This window comes from Cnephaeus nilssonii (assembly GCF_951640355.1).
Source record: "Cnephaeus nilssonii genome assembly, chromosome: 6".
NCBI classification, from domain to species: Eukaryota; Metazoa; Chordata; class Mammalia; order Chiroptera; family Vespertilionidae; genus Cnephaeus; species Cnephaeus nilssonii.
The window spans coordinates 95,936,898-95,958,872 of record NC_137077.1 but is presented as its reverse complement, the minus strand read 5'-3'; the positions used below and the strand labels follow the sequence as shown (position 1 = coordinate 95,958,872).

At 41.1% G+C, this 21,975-nt stretch overlaps 1 protein-coding gene across 1 annotated transcript in view; it reads right to left on the bottom strand.

The window, feature by feature from the left end:
* Window positions 1–21,975, bottom strand: part of LOC307101442 (protein POLR1D) — a 59,547-nt gene that overhangs the window by 24,082 nt on the left and 13,490 nt on the right. The window contains exon 2 of the mRNA XM_079774403.1: window positions 1,960–2,034. Within this exon, the coding sequence (XP_079630529.1) occupies window positions 1,960–2,034 (75 nt within the window). The remainder of the gene's footprint in view (window positions 1–1,959; window positions 2,035–21,975) is intronic.

Sequence of the window (21,975 nt, the reverse complement as noted above, 5' to 3'; positions counted from 1 at the left end):
AGACATTTTAGGAAAAGTCCTCAGAGTGACCTGAGACTAGCCATTTGTCTGGAAAAGCCACTGGAAGCCTTTTGGGGGAGCCTGCAAGTTGGGTGGGGCAGGGTCTTATGGAATCACCAAGTGAACGTGTTAGCCAGGCTGATGGAGACTGTTTTAGAGCCCACCTGCACCAGCAGGCTCTGTGGGGGGAGGTTTCAACAAAGGAAAATGTGTCTGCCTGCAATTCTATCTGAGAGAAAGCTACCCCTCCAGCCCTTGCTCTGAAGCCAGATAATTTAATTCTTCCCCATAAGTCCCTGGCACTTTTCTAACTGCTGGAGCTTAGAGTAAGTGAGTCTGTCACTGAGTAAGTCCATGCAGGCCCTTTAGAGAAGGGGTGGAGAAGCTTTTTTTCTGCCAAGGGCCATTTGGATATTTATAACATAATTTTTGGGCCATACAAAATTATCAACTTAAAAATTAGCCTGCTATATTTGGTCAAACATTTAATTAACTCACCCCTAATGCCTTGGCAGGGCCAGACCAAATGATTTCGCAGTCTTATACAGCCTGGGGGCTGGACATTCTCTACCCCTGCTTTAGAGAAACACCTGGGACTCCCGCAGCCCTCTATCTCACTCAGCCACAATCCCTGATGGTTTTCAGAGCAAGAAGTTATGGGGACTTTGCTTCCCCAAACTAAAACCCTGGGATGGAGGAGCCTGTTGTGAGGCTGGGACCCCTTACTCCTCAGGGGGGATCTCCACAGTAAAGATATTCCTCCTGTTTCTTAATGGCCACACCATGGTTGTGGGGCCTGCCTGTTTCATGTGTCAATCCCTTCTACCAGTTTCCACATAGCTTTTTCTGTATATCCTTAGTTTTTAGACTTCTGTTCAGCTAATCTTCAGGCAGTTCTTAATGATGGATGTTCTATATTTTAGTTGTAATTATGATGTGTGTGGGAGGAGGTGAGCACAGCCTATATCTATTCTGCCATCTTGACAGGAATTTTATTTTTATATTTTACTTTTAATGGCTCACAATACTCCATCATAATAAATTTTAAATTGTAGATAAAAGATCTAAAATCAGCATATTTATTTAATGGGAATGCTATTGCTAAATAAATGCTTAAAAGAGTAGAGTTTATTCTTAGGGCTAATTTTTTCCTTTATTTATATTACTAACTTTTAACCAGCTCTATTTTACTTTTTCTTCTTTTTTTTTCTTTAATCCTCTCCCATGGGTATTTTTTTTCTTTCTTTTTTTTTTTTTTTTCAATCCTCACCCGAGGATATTTTTCCACGGATTTTTAGAGAGAGTGGGAGAGAGAGGGAAAGACAGAGAGAAACATCTCTCATATTTATGTGAGAGAAACATCACAAGCCCCGACCAGGGCCCGGGCCAGGGAGGAGCAGGCAACTGAGGTACATGCCCTTGAATGGAATCGAACCTGGGACCCTTTGGTCTATAGCTGACACTCTACCCACTGAGCTAAACTGGCTAGGGCTAATCAGTTCTATTTTATATAGAAACTGCAAAGGTAAACTTAAGTTCTATATGGCTGAATTTGTCACATAATCAAAATGCATACAATTAGAAAATTTTAAAGTAAAATTTAATTTACTAATAACTATAATTAAAACAAAATTCTTAAACAATAAACACTGATATAACATTACTCTCACACAGGTGCCTGTAGGCACAGTAGTACTAGTATGTATATATCTCTCGGGGATTTGGGAACCAAAGGGATGATAAAACCATGACAGACATTCTCCATATACATCCCTCTGCCCATTTCTTCAAGTTATTAGAGTTTCTCAGCTTCAGTCTTTAGTGGTATTCTTCTCTACCACTTGCCTTGAGTGATTTCCTTTACATTTAGGGTTTTACAATCCTTCTACTATATGCTAAAGAAGGCTTTTTTCTTTAATATGTATTTTAAATTTTAAGGAAGATTACTCAAGTACTCACCAACCCATAGGTCCCATTGTTTCTGCTCTTGTTTTCCCACGTTTTGCCTCTTTAAGCAGTTCTTCTATTGCTTTCCTGGTAGGAAAAAGGAAGAAATTTGAGAGATAGTCACCCCACTAAATTCTAAAAATCAAGTTATTCTATGTATGTGATCATTGGAAAGGGACAGCTCTGAAACAAATTTTCAAAATTGGGGGAGAAATTTTTTTTATAAAATGGTTGATAGTTTTGAATACAAAAATTAGAAAAAAACTTTTTATACAATGCAGAAAAACACTAAAAACTAAAGACAAAATGACAAACTATATCCATATTAAAAATGTTCAAATGCATTATTATTCTAAGAAATACAAATTAACTCAACAATGAGACTTTTTTTTTGTCATCTGTGAGGGAGTAGAGAAATGGATATTCTTTTCTCTACTAATGGGGCCGGAAACTGATATAACATTTCTAGAGGACAATTTGATAACATGATAGAGTCTTAAAAATAATGCATACCTGCTGATGTAAAAATTCTACTTTATGCTATGAAATCTATATATATAAAAAGCCAGCGACCAGAACGCCATAATGACCAGAACCGGTCACTAGGACGCCCACTGCCGGCCCGATGGAGGGGTGGGGCCTGCCGGCCAACCTCGCACGGCCCCTCCCACAAGCCAGCCCCACCCCTGATCAGCCTCTCTCAGGTAACCAGGGCCGGCCGAGGCTTGCGCTGCCAGCAGTGGCAGCAGCAGAGGTGTGATGGGACATCGCCTTCTCCTGATTGCTGGGTCACCTCCCGCCCCTGAGGGCTCCCGGACTGTGAGAGGGGCAGGCCAAGCTGAGGGACCCCCCGCCTCCCCGTGCATGAATTTTCATGCACCGGGCATCTAGTCCTACATAATAAAAGGCTAATATGCAAATAGACCGAACAGTGGAACAATCAAACAACCAGTTGCTATGACGTGCGCTGACCACCAGGGGGCACACATAGAACATGGTAGGCATCGGCAGCAGGTGGCAGAGCGCGGAATATGGTGGGGTGTGCGTCGGCCCTGGCAGAATGGTGGAGCAGGTGAGTGGGGGCGCCGGTTGCTGTCATCTGGGCAAGCCTCTGGTGGTTACTGAAAATTCTTTGTTCCTACGCACCACAGTCCCGCCTGGCACTCACACCTGCTGCCAGAGCCTGCCCCACTCGCACCTGCTGCTGGCGCCGGAGCCGCTGCTTGCACGTGCTGCCGGTGCTGGGCGCCGGCCCCAATTGCTCAGCACTGTCAGCGAGTGCAAGTGGCAGCTGCCGGCCCCAATTGCCCCTGAGGGCTTCTCCATCTCCCCTTGCTCCTGAGGAGCAATAGTCAGCACGTGGGAGCAGTGGCAGCAGGAGCAGGGCTGCTGGCAGAGAGGGGACTGGGGACCGCGGCAGGAGGGGCTGGGCAGGGGCATGGAGTATGGGCCAAGACCAACCCCTGTGCCCACCATAGCCTTGTGGCCCACAGTTCAAGGTGCACAAATTCGTGCACTGGGCCCCTAGTCTATACTAATAAAAGGGTAATATAATTAGACCAGAAGACATTCTGGGAGACCTTCCAGACATACTTCCGGACAAAGCCATGGTAGCGGGGCCAAGACAGAGGCGGTTAGGGGCGATCATGCCAGGAGGGGAGGGCAGTTGGGGGCGAGCAGGCCTGCAGGGGGGGCAGTTGGGGGCAATCAGGCCATCAGGGGGGGCAGTTGGAGATGAGCAGGCCAGCAGAGGGGGAAAGCTGGGGGTGAGCAGGCTGACGGGAAGGGCATTTGGGGGCAATCAGGCTGTCAGGGGGGGCAGTTGGGGGCGAGCAGGCTGGCAGGGGGGCTGTTGGGGGCGAGAAAGCCAGCAGGCAGAGTGGTAAGGGGCAATCAGGCAGGCAGGTAGGCAGGTGAGAGGTTAGGAGCTAGTGGTCCTGGATTATGAGTGGGATGTCCGACTGCTGATTTAGTCCCGATCCCTGTGGGGTCCCAGATTTGAGAGGGTGCAGGCCCAGCTGAGGGACAACCTCCCCACCCCCGTGCACGAATTTCATGCACCAAGCCACTAGTTAAAAAATAATTAGGGAAAAACTTGTTTGGACAGTTCCCCAATATGAATAAACTATGTATCCATTATAAATAAACTAGAATGCATTTTCCCATAAAAACTTTGTTAAAATATTTGGTTAGCTTTCTGGACCAGCCAATTTGTGTGATAATACAACTGAAATGCTGTATGTCTGCAGGAAACAATACTCAGTCAGGAACTTTGTAGGGCCCCTGCAGGTATATTCTAGGCACTATCTAAAGCTATGAAGTTTGACACAGATTCTTCGGTAGTTTTTATTTATTTAAAACTATCTCCAACACTGTTATTAACTTTATTTGCTGCAATAAAGGGAACTTTCTGATTTACAACTACAATCAAAGGGAAAAGAAGGTATATGCATCAGAAAAACTGCCTGAGGTGAAATGAAGTCACCTGTGTTAAAAGATGATAAAAGGTGGGGCTCAGCCTGGTTGGGGATGGCATTCAGACATCCCGTCTTTTCATGGGTAAAGCCCACAACAAATGTCTTTTCTTGAAATAATATCACCTTCAAAATTAAGGAGGAAAAATAGGAAGTCAGCCAGTTTTCCTTACTACTGTAGCCTGGAACATTCGCTAGTGAATTCCTGGGTAAGGAGATAGCAAGTCCATTTTCTACTGCACATTTTCAGAGGCTAAATAATTAAATTAGCAAAGATTATGAAACATCAACATCATGCAACAAAGTGGTTTTTAATGAGATGATGAAACAGAGTATAATCTAAAATGAAAATACAGAAAAAGAAAACAATAGGAGAATGTATAAGAACTAAGTACATAGAGAATATGAACAATTAAAACATCAAATTTAATTTTAGGTACAGTAATTTCTATACTTTATCCTTTAAGCATCTTAAAGTTTTCTTTGTAAGACAAACTTATTTTATTAGAATATAAACTTCAATACAAACAAGAAATTCAAGAAAGCTAGATCATTAAGCAGACAGTATTCTGGGCACAAGAACAAACTACAATAAATTTTCAATGATCCATCCTAGCTCAGCTTCCTTAGGCCTGCCTATTTGTTCCATTAGCCAACTGGTACATGCTTAAGGAATGTAAACTAATCATAACAGCAGCTTAAATAAATCCCAAACAGGAATGCAAATCCAGTGCAAAATCATCTTAAAAATCCAAAGTCTAACAAATTACTTTTGAGTTATCTGGGTCTGTGTTTCTTTTCATTCACACAAATCAACTGTGAGTTAACTAGTAGTATATTGGGATATAGAAAGGATAGCAAGAAATTTGAGGCAACTGAATTGACACACCAGAAATTGAAAGGCAAATGTAATAATGAAAAAAAGAGAGACTTTTAAAGAAATAAAATCAGAAAAGCTAAATATCAAGTAATTGTTCAAAAGACAGAGACAGAGACTTAGATGGATCTACATACTTTCTTGAGAAATGAAAGAAAGTATTATGAATTGAATGTTTGTATCACCCGCAACATTTATATACTGAAATCCTAACCCCACCTGGACAATGGGACCTGCTGCTCCAAACCAGCATGCTTGACCCAATGCCCCTGGATAACTGGCCCCACTGCCTTGACGTAGTGTGCCCAGCCCTACCATCGTGACCCAACACTACCAGATAGATGGACCTGACATTGTGGCCCACTTTGTCTTACCCAGTGCCCCTGGGCAAATGGCACTGCTGCCTAATACTCCTTGGTAGACACAAACTGATGCCCCCTACACCCCCCCCCCCGCCCCGGAAGCACAGACCTGCCACAGAGACAGGACATGCCTAACTTGGTGCCACCAGAAGACTGGATACACCGCTGTGACCTGGTGGGACCAGTTACCTCCGAACACACAAGAACCACCACTGTGAACGCACCTGCCTCACCTGGCTCCCCAGACTAATAGACTGCTAACATGGGAAGACAAAGAAACAACCATCAATGAAAGAAAAGGAGGAATCACCAGAAAAGGAACTAAATGAAATGGAGGCAAGTAATTTGTCAGATAAAGAATTCAAAGTAATGGTTATAAGGATGCTCAAACATCTGAGTGAGAATTACAAGCAATGAAAATTATAAGGAGCTGAATAAAAAACAACAACAACATGAATAAGAATCAAGAGGAAATGAAGAATGACATAGCTTTAATAAAGACCACCCTAGAAGAATTAAACAGTAGACTAGAGGAGGCTGCGGGCCAAACCAGCAAGTTAGAAGACAAGATAGAAAAATACACACAATCAGAGCAGCAATTGGAAAAAAAAATTAAAAAGCAGGAGAGTTTAAGGGAACTTTGGGACAACATGAAATGAAACAACATCCATATAATAAGGGTGCCAGAAGGAGAAGAAGCTGAGCAAGGACTATAAAACCGGTTTGAATAATGACAGAAAATTTTCCTGACTTGGTGAAGAAAAAAGTCATACAAGTCCAGGAAGCACAGAGTCCCAATCAAGATGAACCAAAATAAGACCCACACCAAGACACATCATAATTAAAATGACAAACGTTAAAGACAAAGAACGAACCTTAAAGGCTGCAAGAAAGAGACAGAAAGTTACCTACAAGGGAACTCCCATTAGACTATCAGCTGAGTTCTCAATACACTACAGACCAGAAGGGAGTGGCATGAAGTCTACAAAGTAATAAATACCAAGGAACTGAATCCAAGACTACTCTATCCAGCAAGGCTATCATTCAAAATATAAGGTGACAGTAGGAGTTTCACAGACAAAAAAGGCTAAAGGAGTTTATTACCACCAAACCAGCAATGCAAGAAATGCTAAAGGGACTGCTGTAAGAAAAAGAAATAGAAGGAGAGGGAGGAATGCAGGGATAAAGAATAAAAATGGCAACAAACAAGTATCTATCAATAATAACTTTAAATGCAAATGGATTAAATGCTCCAATCAAAAGATATAGGGAAACTGAATGGATAAGAAAACATGACCCATATATACATGCTGTCTACAAGAGACCCACCTCAGAACAAAAGACTTACACAGAATGAAAGTGAAGGGATGAAAATTTATTTTTCCATGCAAATGGAAATTTTAAAAAAGCTGGAGTAGCAATACTAGTATCTGACAAAATAAGACTTCAAAATGAAGGCCATAACAAGAAAAAATAAAGGACATTGCAAAATACTAATAGGATCAATACAACATGGGGATACAACCCTGGTAAACATACACGCACCCAATATAGGAGAACCCAAATACATAAATAAACTTCTGGAGGACTTAAAGGGAAAGATCAACAGCAATACCAACATAGTAGGGGACTGTAACACACCACTGACATCACTCAGAAATCAATGGCATTCTCATACACCAATAATGAACTCTCAGAAAGAGAAACTAAAAAACATAATAATAATCCCATTTACCATTGCAACAAAAAAAAAATTAAGATACTTAGGAATAAACTTAACTAAGGAGGCAAAAGACCTATATTCAGAAAACTATAGAACACTGAGAAAAGAGATAGAAAGGGATATAATCAACTGGAAGAATATACCATGTTCATGGATTGGTAGAATTAACATCATTAAAAATGTCCATACTACCCAAAGTAATATATAGATTCAATGCAATCCCTATTATAATACCAACTAGTAGCCCTGCGCATGAATCCGTGTGCCAGTAGCTCACTGCTGCCCTCCTGTAGCTCTCCGCCCGCTGCCCTGCCCTCCTGTAGCTCCCTCCGCCCCCTCCCTCATTGCTTGCTGCCCTGCCCCCTCCTGTAGCTCTCTGCTCCACCCTCCTGCTGATCTGTGATCCGGTCGTTATGTGGTCAGTCATTATGCCTCATGGTGTAATGGATAATTAGCATATTCCTCTCTTATTATATAGGATGGCATACTTCACAGATCTAGAACAAACACTCCAAAAATGTATATGGAACCAAAAAAGACCCCAAATAGCCAAAGCAATCCTGAGAAAGAAGAACTAAGTTGGAAGGATCACAAGACCAGATATTAAGCTATACTACAAAGCCACTGTAATCAAAACAGCCTGATATTGGCACAAGAACAGACATATAGGTGAACGGAACAGAACAGAGACCCTAAAAATTGACAAACCCTAAGCCATTACACTCAATATTTGACAAAGGAAGCAAGAGCATACAATGGAGTCCAGACAGTCTCTTCAATAAATGGTGTTGGGATAATTGGACAGCTACATGAAAAAAAAAAAAATGAAACTAGACAACCAACTCATACCATACACAGGAATAAACTCAAAATGGATAAAAGATTTAAATGCAAGTCCTTAAACCATAAAAATGCTTGAAAAAAACATAGGCAGAAAACATCAGACATCTCACATAGTAAAATTTTCACTCATACAAATGCCTAGCACAAGAGAAACAAAGGAAAAAATAAACAAATGGCACTACATCAAAATTAAAGGCTTCTGCACAGCAAAAGCAAACAGCATCAGAATGAAAAGGGAACCCACTGTATGGGAGAACATATTTGCCAATGATACATCTGATAAGGGGTTAATATTCAAAATATATAAAGTACTCATAAAATTAATAAAAGGAAAACAAACAACACAACCAATGGGCAGAAGACCTGAATAGACACTTCTCCAAAGCAGACCTACAAATGGCCAAAATGCTCACAGTCACTAATCATCAGAGAGATGCAAATTAAAATGACATTGAGGTACTACCTCACACCTGTCAGAATGACTGCCATCAATAAATCAACAAACAATTGCTGGTGAGGATGTGGAGAAAAAGGAATCCTAATCCACTGCTGGTGGGAATGCAGACTGGTACAGCCACTATGAAAATCAATATGAAGTTTCCTCAAAAAGTTAAATATGGAGCTGCCATTTTACCTAGTGATCCCACTTCTAGGAATATATCCTAAGAAGCCTGAAATACCAATCAAAAAAACATATGCACCCCTATGTTTATAGCAGCAATATTTACAATAGCTAAGATCTGGAAACAGCCCAATTGCCCATCAGTATGTGAGTGGATAAAAAAGCTATGGTACATCTACACCATGGAATACTATGCAGCAGTAAAAAAGAAGGATCTCTTTCCCTTTTGAGACAGTATAGAGGGACCATAGATCATTATGCTAAGTGGAATAAGCCAGTCAGAAATAGACAAGTATCACACTGTCTCACTCATATGTGGAATCTAATGAACAAAATAAACTAATGAACAAAACAGATCCAGAGACGTGGAAGCATGGAACAGACTGTTGAATCTCAGAGGGAAGGTGGGGGTGGGTGGATGGGTGGGAAGAGATCAATCAAAAAACTTGTATTCATATATATCCATAACCCATGGACACAGACAATAGTGTGGTAAAGGCCTGGGGGGGGGGGGGGCTACATGGGCTCATTGTGGGGGGGGGGGGGTAGGGACATATGTAATACTTTGAACAATACAGATTAAAAAAGAAAAAAAGAAAAAAACTTGGCTTTCAGTTGCTTGTTAAACACCCACAGTTTTTAATTTTCTTTTTGTAAAATACCAATGGAACCTAGCAATAGCCTTTTGCTCTGGTCTTAATGTTTGTTTTCCTCAAATCCATATGTTGGGATCCCAAACCCCCAATGTGATGGTGTTAGGAAGTGAAGCCTCTGGGAGGTAAGTAGATCATGAGGGTAGAGCCCCCATGAACAGATTAGTGCACTTATATAATGGGATTAGAATCCGGGGGGCTCCCTAGGCCCTTCATGTGAGAATACAACTAGAAGACTCCATCTGTGAAGCAGGAAGTAGGCGCTCACCAGACAATGATATGCTGGCACCTTAATCTTGGATTTACCAGCCTCCAGAACTATGAGAAATAAATTTCTGTTTATAAGCCAAAAAAAAAAAAAAAGAAAGAAAAGAAAAGAAAGAAAGAAATCTTAACCCCAATGTGATAGTATTAGTGCCTTTGGGAGGTTATTAGATCATGAGAGTAGAGCCCTCATGACTTGGATTGTGTCCTATGAAAGACCCCCACAGAGCTCCCTGGCTCTTCCTGGTATGTGAGTACACGGTGAGAAGATGGCTGTCCATGAACCAGAAAACTGACAGAAATAAATGTTTTGTTTAAACCACCCAGTCTGTGGTATCTGTTCTAGCAGCCTGGACAGATCAAGATAGAGAGTAAGGAAATAAAGACTGAATGAGCATTAGATGCTTTCCACATTTTGTGACTCCCTTAAGTCTTTAAAAAGCCACCTTTGGCCTGGACTGCATGGCTCAGTGGTTGAGCATCGACCTATGAACCTGGAGGTCATGGTTTGATTCCTGGTCAGGGCATATGCCCAGGTTGTAGGCTCAATCCCTGGTGTGGGGCATGCAGGAGGCAGCCAGCCAATCAATGATTCTCTCTCATCACTGATGTTTCTGTCTGTCTCTCCCTCTCCCTTCCTCTCTGGAATAAAAAAACACATTTTTTTAAAATAAAAAAAAAATAAATAAAACCACCTTTGATTAACTAACTGTGAATCTGGTATCTGTCACATGATGGATGGAAAAAGAGGTTCAAATAAGGCACTAAGTCATCTAAGACTACTCTGAAGACCTCAATAAGTTCAAACAAGCACAACTCGGTGAACAGCTCACAGACTAAAAAACTGGAAAACTGAGTGCAGCACCACTGGCTTCTTATGATTGGGAGGCATCTGACAGGCCCAGCACATCACCAATGCTGAAGGCAACCAGCTTACACTATCGTCCATCAAAGCACTGGGCAGAATTTAAGAGAAACTTCACTACAGCAATCTAAATTTCCTCCCACAATGGAGTACTCAGGCTTAGAGAGAGAAACTGAACAGTTTACTTGATCTTCTCTAAGGATTTGCTATTAGACCACAAACATTCTGATGAAAAGATATGGACAGATGGTTTGAATCCCTGCTGGTATCTGCAAACAGCTGCGTACCGACTCCTGACCAGTCAGCAGTATTAGTGGTCATGATCGTGCGAACTGGCAGAACCCATAGGACAAAGACTGGGCGGTGTATTACTTAGCAATTCAGGTATAGACATAGGTGAAGAAATTCAGGCCATCCTTATTTAATTTCAGAAAATATCAAACTGCCTGGGGTAACCTATCACTTGTAAAGAAAGATATGAAAATTCAAATTGTAGAATCAAACTGTCTGGGGTAACCTATCACTTGTAAAGAAAGGTATGAAAATTCAAATTGTAGAAAAGGTTTTTGAAGACAGGCAAAAATCACTAGGGACATTGAGGTCATTTGGGAAATGATAAAAATTATTCATGGGTAAAAGATGAAGGTACAGGTTAGTTCTGTAAATTGTTAAATTTAGCCAACTTCTACCAAGCACTTGCTCTGTAAGGTATGACGATTTATACTGTGAGTGAGGCCCTTCCATGAAGAGGTTTAATACTGGTGACTGTATATGTTAAATAAAGACTCGGATATGTACTTTAGAAACAAATACTGGATCACCTAGGAGGATGTGGGAAGTCCCAATATTTATTTATTATATAACAAAGAGGGGAAGTTGTGATAAAAGTTGCTTAATTTTTTAAAAACAACTTATGCCAATAAATCACTGAAGGAAGATGCAGGAGCATGAATTTGAGTGGAGGATTAACAAGACTTCTTTATTTCATACCAACATGCACCAAAGAAAAACTGGTATTTTAAGCAAGGCTGGAGAAATCAAAGCTGTTGCTTGCTTTTTACTATGATGATTATAACCTCACAGGATTGTTATGAGGATAAAATAAGGTATTTCTTTAGATCCAAGTGTTCTGAATTTTATTAGAAGCACAAGAAATATGATAGGTATTTTTCACTTGACTTAACTACTAGTGGTCATGGAACTTGTCTATTTTATCTTAGTTTTCCTATGCCTATCACACAGTAGATACTAAATAAAGATTTGAAGAATGAACAAGTTCTGGGTGTGAGTGGAACATGTAAAAAATGCAAGGATTTAAAAATAAAAACACTGTATCTGTAGTCAGAAGAGGAGGTGATGGGAGAGATGGAAGAAGCGAGACAAGAAAGGTGAGGACAGGAGAGAAAAAGTAAGAACATGTCACGGGGCAAAGAAATGAGATGAAGGAATTTGTGTCTGGCTATAGGTTCCTTGTGAGATCTAAAGCAGTGGTCACACTTGAACAGGAGAACAATTCCACACAGCCTCAGACGCATCACATATTATGTCAGTGGGACACTGCAGGCACTGACTAAAGACACTGAAACAATTTTTCCTGTCACGATTGAGGTCTTTAATCCTCTTGGGCTCCTTGAAAATCTCAGCAACATTTCATATCTAGAAATACTATATGTACTTTTCCCTTAGTACCCTACCAGTTAGAGGTGAATGGCCTTTGTTTAGATTAGAAAGACCAGTCTTTTGCTTCATTATGCAAATGGTTAAAAGCCCACATCATTCACATATTGTTAGCATTCTCTAAACTCCATCTCTTAGTGAGGTTGCTAATTGTGCTTTGAAATGAAAGTGTTTTAGTGCTGGGAGTCCAAGGATGCTAATATAGATACTGGAGACGTGTGTGTGTGTGTGTGTGTGTGTGTGTGTGTGTGTGTGTGTGGTGGGGGTGGGGGGGAGAGGGCTACTGGCCTCTCTGCAAGGCCTCAGCCGGACATTGTATGCCCTGTGGGATTACCACATTCTAGGGCCGTAGTTTGTCCAGAAGCCCAATTTGGCTAGGACACCCAGCTTGACTGCAACCACACAGTTGCCATGAATGCATGGCAGAACTTTGCTTAGGCTACACTCTGAATAGTTCTCCACTCAGCCACATCCTTATCACTGGACAGGGATCAGATGTTTCCTGCTCTACAGCCTTTAATGATCTCCCTGTATGCTCCACATCAACGGATGTAACTGATAGAGAAACCAAGATGGTGGCATAGGTAAACACCTAAACTGCTGCCTCGAACAACAATTTCAAAACCACAACTAAAAGACAAAATGGACATCATCCAGAACCACAGGAAGGCTGGCTGAGTGGAAATTCTACAACTTAGAAGGAAAGAGAAAAGCACAGAGACTCAGAGGAGCTGCAGAAGGCAGAGGTACAGAGACGCGCGCGCGCGGAGAGGGCTGGCAACTGAGTACGCAGCTGGCTTTCTCAAGCGGGAGGGAGACAAAAGGTCCCAACTGCGCTGAACTCCAGTTCTGGGCGAGACTCTGGGGACCCAGACTGATTCGGAGAGAAACTGGACTGTATAGCAGGGGGCAGAACTCGAGGGCGGCTTTCTCTCAGAGGTGCTTGCAGCGATTACCACCAGACACTGAGACCCAGGGGCCTCTTAGGGCAGGGCTGACGGGAAGCCAATGCTGTCTGCTCCAACCTGAGACTCCGCCCCATCCAAGCTGAGCACAGAGGCTTTTGCAAGATTTGTCTCATAAGGGTGTCTCCAGCACAGAAGTTCCCCCAGCGTAGACACAGCTGATCCTCACAGCCAACTGGCCTGGAGGTCAATTCCTCCCAGTGATACCAACAACAATCAAGGCTTAACTACAACAAGACTGTGCACACAGCCCACAAAGGGGTGCACCAAGAGTGTCCACCTCAGGTAACTGGGGAGGCTGAGCCACTGGGCCCTATAGGACACCTAGCACACAAAGCCACTCTATCAACTCAGGGAAGCAGCCAAAATGCAGAGACAAAGAAACAGGTCACAAATGAAAGAAATGGAGGAAAGCAAACGACTGGATATAGAGTTCAAAACCACGGTTATAAGGTTTTTCAAGAATTTCCTAGAAAAGGCCGATAAATTTAGCAAGACCCTCGAAGATATGAAAAAGGACCAACTAGAAATTAAGCATACACTGACTGAAATAAAAAATAATATACAGAGATCCAACAGCAGACTAGAGGATCACAAGAATCAAGTCAAAGATTTGAAACACAAAGAAGCAAAAAACACACAACCTGAAAAGCAAAAAGAAAATAGAATCCAAAAATATGAAGACAGTGTAAGGAGCCTCTGGGACAACTTCAAGCGTACCAACATCAGAATTATGGGGGTGCCAGAAGAAGAGAGAGCAAGATACTGAAAACCTATTTGAAGAAATAATGACTGAAAACTTCCCCCACCTGGTGAAAGAAATAGACTTACAAGTCCAGGAAGTGCAGAGAACCCCAAACAAAAGGAATCCAAAGAGGACCACACCAAGACCCATCATAATTAAAATGCCAAGAGCAAAAGACAAAGAGAGAATATTAAAAGCAGCAAGAGAAAAGCAGTTAGTTACCTACAAGGGAGCACCCATACGATTGTCAGCTGATTTCTCAACAGAAACTATGCAGGCCAGACGGGAGGGGCAAGAAATATTCAAAGTGATGAATAGCAAGAACCTACAACCAAGATTACTCTACCCAGCAAAACTATCATTCAGAATTGAAGGACAGATAAAGAGCTTCACAGATAAGAAAAAGCTAAAGGAGTTCATCACCACCAAACCAGTATTATATGAAATGCTGAAAGGTATTCTTTAAGAAGAGGAAGAAGAAAAAAAAAGGTAAAGATAACAATTATGAACAACAAATACATATCTATCAACAAGTGAATCTAAAAATCAAGTGAATAAAAACTCTGATGAACAGAATAAACTGGTGAATATAATAGAATCAGGGGCATAGAATGGGAGTGGACTGACAATCCTCTGGGTGAAAAGGGTGTGGCGGGTGCGGGAAGAGACTGGATAAAAATTGTACACCTATGGATGAGGACAGTGGGGGTGGGTAAGGGAAGAGGGTGGGGTGGGAACCAGGTGGAGGGGAGCTATGGAGGGAAAAAAGAGAAACAATGGTAATAATCTGAACAATGAAGATTTATTAAATAGCCCTGAACGGTTTGGCTCAGTGGATAGAGCGGCGGCCTGTGAACTGAAGGGTCCCAGGTCGATTCCAGTCAAGGGCATGTACCTTGGTTGTGGGCACATCTCCAGTAGGGGTGTGCAGGAGGTAGTTGATCGATGTTTCTCTCTCATTGATGTTTCTAACTCTCTATCCCTCTCCCTTCCTCTCTGTAAAAAATCAATAAAATATTTTTTTAAAAAAAGATTTATTAACCCTTTGCACTCGCTTGCTTTTTTCTCGATTCCTTTATCTAATGCTAACCGTGTCGAGTCACACTCGACATCCGAGTGCAAAAGGTTAAATAAATAAAAAATGGATGTAACCATTCCTTTCTTTTAGGCCCACCAAGAGGCAAATAAAGTCCCACACACCATAGTTCTAAGTATTTAAAAGTTATAAAATAAACTAAAAAAAATTATACTCCTTCCTAACTCCTACCATGACATATATACAACAAAAATAAAAACAAGTGTAAAACTATGATTTTTAAAAATGATTAAAAGTCAGCCAAGTATTAAAGATGTCAGAATTAACTAATTGCACACATTAGTTATTCTGTTAATGAGTTGGTAATATTTGGATAAATACAGAAATAAAGACACACATAATTCAGACCTGACTGGTGACTGCCAGAGGGCAGGAGGGTTGGGGGACTAGGTGAAAATGTGAAGGGATTGAGAAGTACAGATTGGTAGTCACAGAATAGTTTCAGCGATGTGAAGTACAGCATAGGGAATCCTATACTAGTTGTACCTGTTAATAATAGCGGATTTTGTAATCAAAGAAAACACGATGATGTCAAGAGAAACATTAAAAGTGCTTTATTCAAAGTAATGTCCATCGCTAGCTACATATTTCCCCCATCTTTCAGGTAATTTGTGGATACCATCCCAATAGAACTTTCCTTGTTGTTTTTTTAAAAAATATATTTCTTTATTGATTTCAGAGAGGAAGGGAGAAGGAGAGAGAGAGATAGAAACATCAATGATGAGAATCCTTGATCAGCTGCCTCCTGCACGCCCCCTACTGGGGACCGAGCCCGCAACCGAGGCATGTGCCCTTGGCTGGAATCGAACCTGGGACCCTTCAGTCCGCAGGCTGATGCTCTATCCACTGAGCCAAGCCAACTAGGGCGAACTTTCCTTGTTTTGAGGCAAACCATTCAGAGACCCAATTTTCCACTTTTTCATATGTTTTGAAGTGCTGCTCAGAAAGTGCGTGTGCCATCGATCAGAACAAGTGGTAATCTGAAGGAGCAAGGTCTGGTGAATACAGCAGGTGGGTTAATACTTTCCAGGCAAAATCTTTTAACTTGTCTTTAACTGGTTTTGAAGTATGTGATGGTGAGTCATCATGAAGCAAAGTTACTTTGCCATGTCTTCTGGAACATTCTGGTCGTTTCACAATCAAAGCGTGGTTTAAATTGATTGTTTGTTGTCGGTAGTGATCAGTATTAACAGTTTCACCTGGTTTTAGAAGCTCATAATACACCACACCTTCCTGATCCCACCAAACGCAGAGCATTGTCTTCTTTCTGAAGCAATTTGGCCTTGCAGTCCATGTTGATGGTTGACCTGGATCAACCCATGATTTTGTGCGTTTGGGATTCTCAAAATAAATCCACTTTTCTTCACCAGTCACAATTCGATGCAAAAAAGACTTTCTTTTGTGCCGTTGAAGCAACATTTTACTGATGACTTTTCAGTTTTCCATTTGTCTTTCGTTCAGTTGATGTGGCACCCATTTTCTTTCCTTTAAAATCTTTCCCATTGCTTGTAAACAATTGGAAATCGTTTGCTGAGCAACATTTAATCTTTATGCAAGTTGTTTTTGAGTTTGACATGCATCTTCATCCAAAAATTGCTTGTAATTGTTGGTCTTCAAACTTTTTCGGTTGACCTGGACCTTCTTTGTCTTTCATATAGAAATCATCACTTTTAAAGTGTTTAAACCAGCGTTAACAAGTATCTTGAGATGGAGCATGTTCACCATAAGCTTCCCGGAGTATTCAGCAGCACTTTTCTTCAAAATTATGAATTAAAACTTCCCGCACATGCTCTTTTTTTGGCACGACATTTGACACTTTTAAGTGTAAAAATATCTATGATGTTAACACCTTCAGAAAATTTGACATATGAAGTTCTGAAGCTTGTTGTCAATACAACAAAATAGCATACATATCAAATCGCATATATATCAACATATGTGTAACTCCAACTATTGAAAAAAATCCGCATTAACTGGTACACCTAGTATAATAAAAGCCTGATATGCAAATTATCCCTTTGACTGGGAGTTCGACTGCTCGCTATGACATGCTCTGACCACCAGGGGGCGGTGCGGACCATGGTGGGCGTCAGCAACACGGCACTGGCAGTGGGCGGCAGTGGAGGTGCTGCTGGCCCTGATGGGCCCTGACGAGAGCGAGACCACGGCAGGATGGTGGAGCAGGTGAGAGGGTGGCGCCAGGCCAAGGCGGGTGCAAGTGAGGCCCTATTGCCCCACCGAATGCCCTGCGAATGGCGACCAGCAGTGGTGGCACATGGCGGGGCCGCCACCCAGCTCCCAGGTGCTGAGGGAGCCGGGTGGGGGCCCAATCACCCCACTGATCGCCCCGCAGATGGCGACCAGCAGTGGCGGTGGGGCCGCCGCCCGGCTCCCAGGTACTGATGGAGCCAGGCAGGAGTCCGATGGCCCAGGTGGTGGTAGGGTGCAGGGCCGCCACCTGTGTCCCAGGCGCTGAGGGAGCCGGGCAAGGGCCCAATGACTCAGGCAGAGGCGGGTGCACAGGGGTCCGGGGGCCCAGGTACTGCCCAGGGCCGAGATCAGCTGGGACCTGCCTTTCCACGTCAGATGCTTTTGCTTCGATTGCCAGCCAGGCCTAGGGACCATACCCATGCACGAATTTTGTGCACCGGGCCTCTTAATATAGTTAATAATATTGCGATAGCTATGTATGGTGTCAGGTGGGTACTGGAAATATCAGGGGGGAATACTTTGCAAAGTTCTATATGTGATTATCTAACCGCTATGCTGCACACCTGAAACCAATACAAAATAATACTGAAAGTAGCCCTAGCCGTTTTAGCTCAGTGGATAGAGCATCGGCTTGTGAGTCCCAGGTTCGATTCTGGTTAAGGGCACGTACCTCAATTGCAGGCTCCTCCCCAGCCTGGGCCCTGGTCAGGGCTCATGAAGTAAACAACCAATCGATGTGTTTCTCTAACATCGATATTTCTTTCTTTCCCTATCTCTTCTACTCTCTCTAAAAATCAATGGAAAAGTATTCTTGGGTGAGGATTAAAAAAAAGTACTGAAAATAAACTAAAAATTAAAAAATAAATTAATTAAAACTGATTTTAAAAAGACACAAATCATATTATATATTACACAAAATGTATTTTCTTACCTCGATTTCAGCAAAATCACCTATTGTTATAATCAAGATTTTTACATAAATTATGTTCTATGCGCTGTAATAATCTAAAGTATTAAAAAAGAAAATGTAACTATATTCAATGTGAATAAAATTTGAATATATTTGTCAAAATGTAATTACCTAAAATGTAAAAAATTGATAATCTAAATTTTATGTTTTAAAATTTCCCTGCAAAATAATATGATTAATAAATCAGTAGAAAACTTCATCTAGGTTCTTTTTTTTAAAAATATTTTTATTGATTTCAGAGAGGAAGGGAGAGAGATAGAAACATCAATGATGAGAGAGAATCACTGATCACCTGCCTCCCCGCACGCCCCCCACTGGGTACGGAGCCCGCAACCCAGGCATGTGCCCATGACCAGAATCGAACCCAGGACCCTTCAGTCCGCAGGCCGACACCCCATCCACTGAGCCAAACCAGCCAGGGCTCATCTAGGTTCTATATAAACATACATATATAAGTAATATGAGTAACATTGCAAATGTTAGCCTCCAAATATAACTAACTATTTCTAATACTGTACTAAGTCATGAGCATCTCCAGAACCATGAACTGAAATCCTAAGACAAGCAAGAAAACGGAAGCTTAGCATTACTGGGAAATAATATTTTCTTATGGTACAATCTATTGCATTCATGCAGAGATGGTTTTGACAAGTTAATGTCTTTCCTCTTCTAAACACTTTTGCAACTCAAATATTTCCTGTACTCTAAAGTCAACAGTGGTACAACCCACCTATCTCCACGTATGCAAGCTTCCTTTCATTCAAGGATGCAAGTCAAAACATGAGGAGGTTGTTTCCTGGGTTATAAATTGTACTAAGCACTGGATCCCCAGTGACAGAGAAATCCGTGTTTGTATATATAGGGTCTGCCTTTCTTGCCCAGGTTAAAGGAAATTCTCCTTTGAATATCGATATAGTAAGCACCAAGGATATGATGTAAAATAATAATGACAACAGTGCCTACATACCATGGATTTTACACTTAATCCTCACACCTCCTCTATGTAACTATTATTTCACAGATAAAGAAATAAGAAGAAAATAAGGGTCCCAGAAACTTACTAAGGCAACAAAGCCTTTAAGTGATGGGGCTGTGGTGTGAACCCAGGCAGTTGACTATAGGGCCCAGGATCTTAGTAAACCCTTACACTACAGCTATGATAAAAGTCATGACTTCAACCCTTATGAAGTCCAGGCTAGTGAGAGAGAAGGCAAGTAAAGGTATGACAGCAGTATTTTACTGTATTTATTTGTATTTATGACAAGAACTGCTACAGTGAAGATAACACTCTAGTCCCTTCACCTAGACTTTGACATTCTGAAATGTCCAACACTATCCTTTTCTAGGTGACCTCTGAGGATGGGCTATTCTTACAGAGAGATGACTTCTTCAGTTAATAACTTAATATGTGGGCTGATTCTTATTAGTTTAGCTCTTAGAGAAAAACCTTATTCCTCAGTTCATAAGACACCTCATGTAGAAAAGATGTACTGAAATGACCTCATATTCAAAGTAGTAATTTTACAAATATTTATACTTAAATCCTGATTAAGGAGCTGCTCAGAAGTACCGTGATTCATTTTGGTTAATATTATAAGACATTAAATGTGCCATGGTAAATTTATAAAAGTAATGGAGAAAAACATTTCTTACTAAAAAAACTTTGTGGAGGTGAAATGGGGATGGTAGAGAATTAACTTAGAAATAGTAAACTCTGAATAGAAAAGCACATAAATTACACCAATATCAGCAACAGTATATTTGTTTGATAGGTCAATTAGTAAGTTTAAATATATATATGCCCTACTGAAATATAAATAACCCAAAGAACATGAAGTCAAAATAATTATTGAGCTATTTTACTAAATGAAAACATTTTATGACGTCCTTAAAAGAACAGATACTCTGAAGAACAAAATTAGTGAAAAGAAAACTGCAAAAAAAGGGGGTGTGGAATAAAATATAGGAAGATGGGTGTGGAAGGGAGCCAATATCACAGCAGGGAAAAGCTAATGTGGTGGCTGCTCGAACTTAGTAAAAGGGCAAGAAAATATGACAGAAATGTAAAATAAAATTCCAACTCTCACCAAACAACAATGCAAAATGGAAAAACACACAATAACTGCACTAAAGAAATATTAGACTATAAAGCCTCTAAAGTTTGCTTCTATGGCTTTCTTTAGTGGGGGTTGAAGTTTGTCCTTTGATAAACACACCACATACCAGAAAACACCACCTCATCAAACCATGGTCTGTAAACAAATCTCTTAATCCTAAAAGAGCTTTATTTCATATAAATGATCTGCAGTTCTCTGCAGACTGTCCAAAACAATGCTTCAGAGTTCTTGGATCTCAGCCCCAAGAATGGCCTATTCAGCAGAAAGTCTGCTCAGCCCGCTGAAGCTATTTCCTTCAGTTGTGTCAAGGCTGCAGTAATTTGCTAAAAGACAAGCTGTCCATACTTTGAAGATCTGATCTAATTCATCAAATGATTATAAACTATACTTGGTACCAAGAACCAAGAAATGGAAAACATGAAGATAGAAAGTTCCAGAATGTGTAGGACTTCCTGATTCATGCTCTTTAAAAAGTCTTTTCATTTTAGCCCTGGCTGGTGTGGCTCAGTTGGTTGAGCATCGTCCCATGCACGGCAAAATCAACGGTTCAAGTCCTGGTTGAGGCACATGCCTGGGTTGCGAGTTTGTTCCCAGGTTGGGTGCATACTAGAGGCAACCAATCGATGTTTCTCTCTCACATAGATATTACTCTCAGTCCGTCTCCCTTCCGCTCTTTCTAAAATCAGTAACAACATATATTTTCATTTAAAAACACACATGGAAAGTAGTCTCTTGAAGGTGCTACTTTAAGATAAATAATTTATCTGTCATCAACTGAATTAAGCAATTTTTATCCCATGAAGAAAACATATTGATACTTCGGTCTGGCTTCAGGAGGCAGGAGATGATGGAGAGCCAGTGAAATAGAGGATGCAGCCCACTTGGAGCAGGGTGCAGCCCTCCTGCCCTGTGGACTTCTAGCAGTAGGCCTCTCTGGATCACCAGGTGTTTTCTGTCTTTCACACTTTAGATATCGAAGAGTACTTTGGCAGAGAGAGTTTCTGGATAAATAGTAAATCCACACACAGAATTTCCTACATCAGTAATTAAGTATAAGAATCTACTATAAAAAATAACTTATTGAACCCAATCAGTAAATTCTTGACTCTTTATAGACATTCCAGTGTCAAGTTTCAAGTTGTTTTTCAGGTGCTAATTTGATAACAAGGAATTTAAGTAGCACAAGGCAATGTCAATCCTATTTTACAATTTAAAAAATCTTACTTAACAGACATACAAGTGTTTGGAAAATAAAAACACACCACAGCTCTATTTCTATAATGCAGTAGTTAATGGAATTAAGCAGTTAAATATAAAAGCAAAACTAACTTTGGGAGTAGTGTTGCTTTGGGAAAAACGTTATATAAAAGTTCAAAGCTCACTGAACAATAAGTCAGCCAAAACTACACAACTGTGCAAATAAGGTTTTTCATTCTTTTGTAAAGACCCCAGCGATGTTTCCTGTTAATGGGAAGAAGTCAGAGCTCTGGTGTAGTGCGAACATATTCTTACAGATGCTAAATTCAGCAGCACAGGAGGGATCACTAGAAAATCTGCAGAGTTG